Here is a 3,406-nt window from a genome sequence, read left to right as displayed (position 1 = left end):
ACGCCCCCCGCCGCACGGGCGCGGGGTTGGTTTTTTTTTTTTTCTTACCCCGTGGTGGGCCGCAGACACAAAACAAACACAACACAAAAACTCCTACACAGAAGACAAAACGCGGCGCCCCCCTCTCTTTTTTTTTTTTGTTTGTGCGAGGGGGGGTTTTCTCCTGAGCCGCCTTTTTTTTTTTTTTTATGTAAAGAAAGCAGGTCCCTCGGTCTTGTTGTTCCTTCCATCAGGGACATTTTTTCGCCTCGTGGATGTTGAGCTCGTGCCCGCACGGCGCCGTCTTCCCAGCTCTTCATGACATCTCCAGGACATTCCTTGATGAACCTGTGTTTGGCGTACGCATACACGAGGCCCGCAGGCACAGGGACCTCTCTCGGCGCAATGGCCGGCGCTCGGCCTTGCATCATGTTTGCGACGGCCGCCATGCGCGACTTAGCACCCAGAGCCGACGTGAGACAGCCCACGAGCCACGGGTCCGAGTGGGCGAGCCGGCTCGACGAGTCGGCGAGAAACCCGATTTCGAGATCCAGCAACGTGAGGACAGTGTCGAGGAATTGATCGACACCTTCTTTGCCATCTTCATCGTCTATCTTATACTCGCACTCCCCCTCAAGCAAGTCCTTCTTGTAGTGCTGAAGCGAGTCGGTTGCCGTGGCTCGGTGGATCCACGTCTGCGCCGCCATGGAGGCGATCGTGTTGACAATGGTTTGCGGGTAGGCACCCGCCCACTTGCCACCCTCTTGCAGGTTGTCGCGACCGCGAAGTAGAACGCGAAGCAGGATGTTGTCTAGGTAGTGCAGTAGGTGAAGGCGCTCGACGGCTGGGGCCGAGATGGTGTCGGGCCAGCTGTAGTTTGCCACGGGACCGCCGCCGGCACCACCAATGATGTACTGATCGTGCTCGCCTGGTTTAGGAACCTGTTCAATGCGATCAAGGCTCAGAGGCGCAATGTCAATGACGGCGCTGTTGAGTGTGGGCAAGATGGTGCCGTTGGCGCTGAGGACGCCGCCGATGGGCGAAAGTGGAACAAGCTGGCCTGCACCGGCCTTGCTGGCCTTCTCTGTGAAGGCAGAAAGCGTGTTTCCTTCAGCTGGTGCGTTAACGCTGCCGACCATGCCGTTCTTGCAGTGCTGGCCTTGAGCGCAGTAGAACCAGATTGGCTTGGTGTCATTGACGACAATATCAAAGGAGATGCCTGAGGGGGCATTCACCGCGGGGATGAGACCGCTGCTGAAGCCGTTTTCTAGCTGTTCGCATGGCTTGTCAAATGACGATTGCGTGACGGAGTGGTTTTTGGGGTTAAAGTTGAACTGTATGTGTGTGCCAACGGGCTCCTTGATGTTGTTGGGCTTGAAGACGAACTCGTCGTCAACGCCAACCTCGACCCTTGTCACTCGTATACCACCCACCGGAAGGCCATCAGCCGGTGACCCGCTGTCTGAAGCACCTTTGGCCTTTTCCTTGAAAGCCTGAAAGGTATTACCAGACTCTGGAGCGTTGACAGAGTGGACCATGCCATTCTGGCAGTGCTTGCCTTGTCCACAGTAAACCCAAATCGGTTTTGTGTCGTTCACTGTGATGGTCCATATCGTGAGGAAGATTTTGTCTTGGACTTCTGAGGGTGTAATATTCAGAGAAGAAGCCGTCTTTGTAATGGTTTGTCACGGCGCGTCAAAAGAAGGATGTGTGACGGAGTGGTTCTGGCAAGAGTATGTGAGTCGTCTTCTCATGACGAACGTGAAAGGGAGGACTCGACTTACGGCAGCAAAAGAACTGATAAGTGATGGTGTCGCCATGGCGAGCATGAAGCGTCTCGGGGACAAACTTCAGCTCCCGTCCTTCCCAACTGTGACATCGTGATGCGCAGCCTTGACCCATTGCACGAAGCTAGCAATAGCGACTGCTGAGAAAGTGCTGGCCCTCATGATCAAGACAACGCGGCTGTCAGCAGTAGAAACGCTGGAAGAGGAATAATAGTAGCACCGGACGAGGGCGACGAGTGGTGGTCAACGTCACTGATAGAGTGCGAAGTGGGCTCGTTAAATCAGAGAGGATCTCTCAATCGCATCGAATTCAAAGTTCCATCAGGCCCCCTGGCTGTTGACCCATGGAAACAGTCCAGGGGCCCTACATTGAAATCATCCTTCGCGCCATTTCGGCCTTGCCAAGCTGGGCTGATATTGCTGCTTACTTGGAGGTCGCAAAGCAGACATGTAAGATGCCCAGAGATTTGGCAGCATGTAAAGTGACAAACAATTTCTCGGGAGTGCTATTTTAGACGCGGATATGCAGCCATAACCCCTGCGAGTGAGATATAGATAGCGTTGGGGGCTGTGAAAAGCAGTTAGCCGCCAGCCAGGTGGTGTGCTGGGGTCAAACCAAACCCCTGAAGCGATGCTAATATGATGGGGAACGACCAGGATACCCGACCCTGAGTTTGACTCGATGCAATGCTGTGCCACGCGGGTGCTTTTGTTACCGGCCGGGTCGGCGGCCGCATGGAGTCAGACATCTTCCAGAGTGTTATTCCGAGCACAGTCAAAGCCTATCGGGATACCCGGGGTGTAATTGAGGATCTCAAGGCCAGGAGAAAAGGTCTTCCAAGCTTCGTCTCGCACAACTTGGGAATAGCTCAAGGTTGGACCTAGACATGGAACCCCCGCAACTACATCGTTCGTCCAGAGAGTGATCACACCAAATATACTTTTCTGGCCGCTCCCCCACAAGGCTGCTGGGGTCTCTTCTGTGAACAAGGGTATGCGGCTTCTGAGACGCAGAAACACGCGAAGGATTCTGCAGGCCCCTGAACAAGCGCCCCGACGCGGGCACTCTGCTGCGCTGTAACACTGCAATGCTGCGTGCTGAGCCACGCTGATCGCACTATAACCTTGAATCCCTCAAGCACCACAATACAGTAGCAAGAGTACGCAGCGATTGCACTGTTCGATCTTTTGTTCTTGCTTACGTGCACCTCTGCTGATATTCATGCCAGCCTTCTCGCTTCATCTCAGTCTCCAGAAACTGTCCCTATCTTGTTCAACTTCTTGTGCATCCTGACCGCTTCTCCGGAACAGGTAACTCTAGAGACAGGACAGCATAGCACAACACAATACACAGATGGCACGAAAGTCGGCCACAGGCGGCTGCAGGCTGATCTTTGCGTCTCTGCCATTCGTATTCTCACTGATTTCGGTCATACTTGCCATCATTGTCTTGATTGCTGGATCAAGGACCAACTTTCTCGACGAATTATCCTTTTTCAAGGTTAGTCGCGACGACAGATGCATACTCAGGCCCGAAATCCCTGTGCTGATAAAAAAAAAACAAGGTGGACACTTCGAATTTTGACATCGAGTCCAAACTCTCGAGCTCGACATATCTTCAGATCTCACTGAATTATCGG

The 3,406-nt window shown here is 53.6% G+C and overlaps 1 protein-coding gene across 1 annotated transcript; it reads right to left on the bottom strand.

Moving 5' to 3' along the window:
• Positions 1-186: 186 nt before the first annotated feature.
• Positions 187-1,517, bottom strand: VDBG_01311 (conserved hypothetical protein; the record flags this gene model as incomplete). Its single annotated transcript, XM_003009582.1, has 2 exons — positions 187-247; positions 349-1,517. 2 exons carry the CDS (start codon positions 1,515-1,517, stop codon positions 187-189), a joined length of 1,230 nt encoding a protein of 409 aa, XP_003009628.1.
• Between the last annotated feature and the right edge of the window lie 1,889 nt (positions 1,518-3,406).

The sequence above is a fragment of the Verticillium alfalfae genome, genomic scaffold (genome assembly GCF_000150825.1).
Source record: "Verticillium alfalfae VaMs.102 supercont1.1 genomic scaffold, whole genome shotgun sequence".
Lineage (NCBI taxonomy): Eukaryota > Fungi > Ascomycota > Sordariomycetes > Glomerellales > Plectosphaerellaceae > Verticillium > Verticillium alfalfae.
Note: the sequence above shows the minus strand (reverse complement) of the source record. Positions and strands in the feature narration are given on the sequence as shown.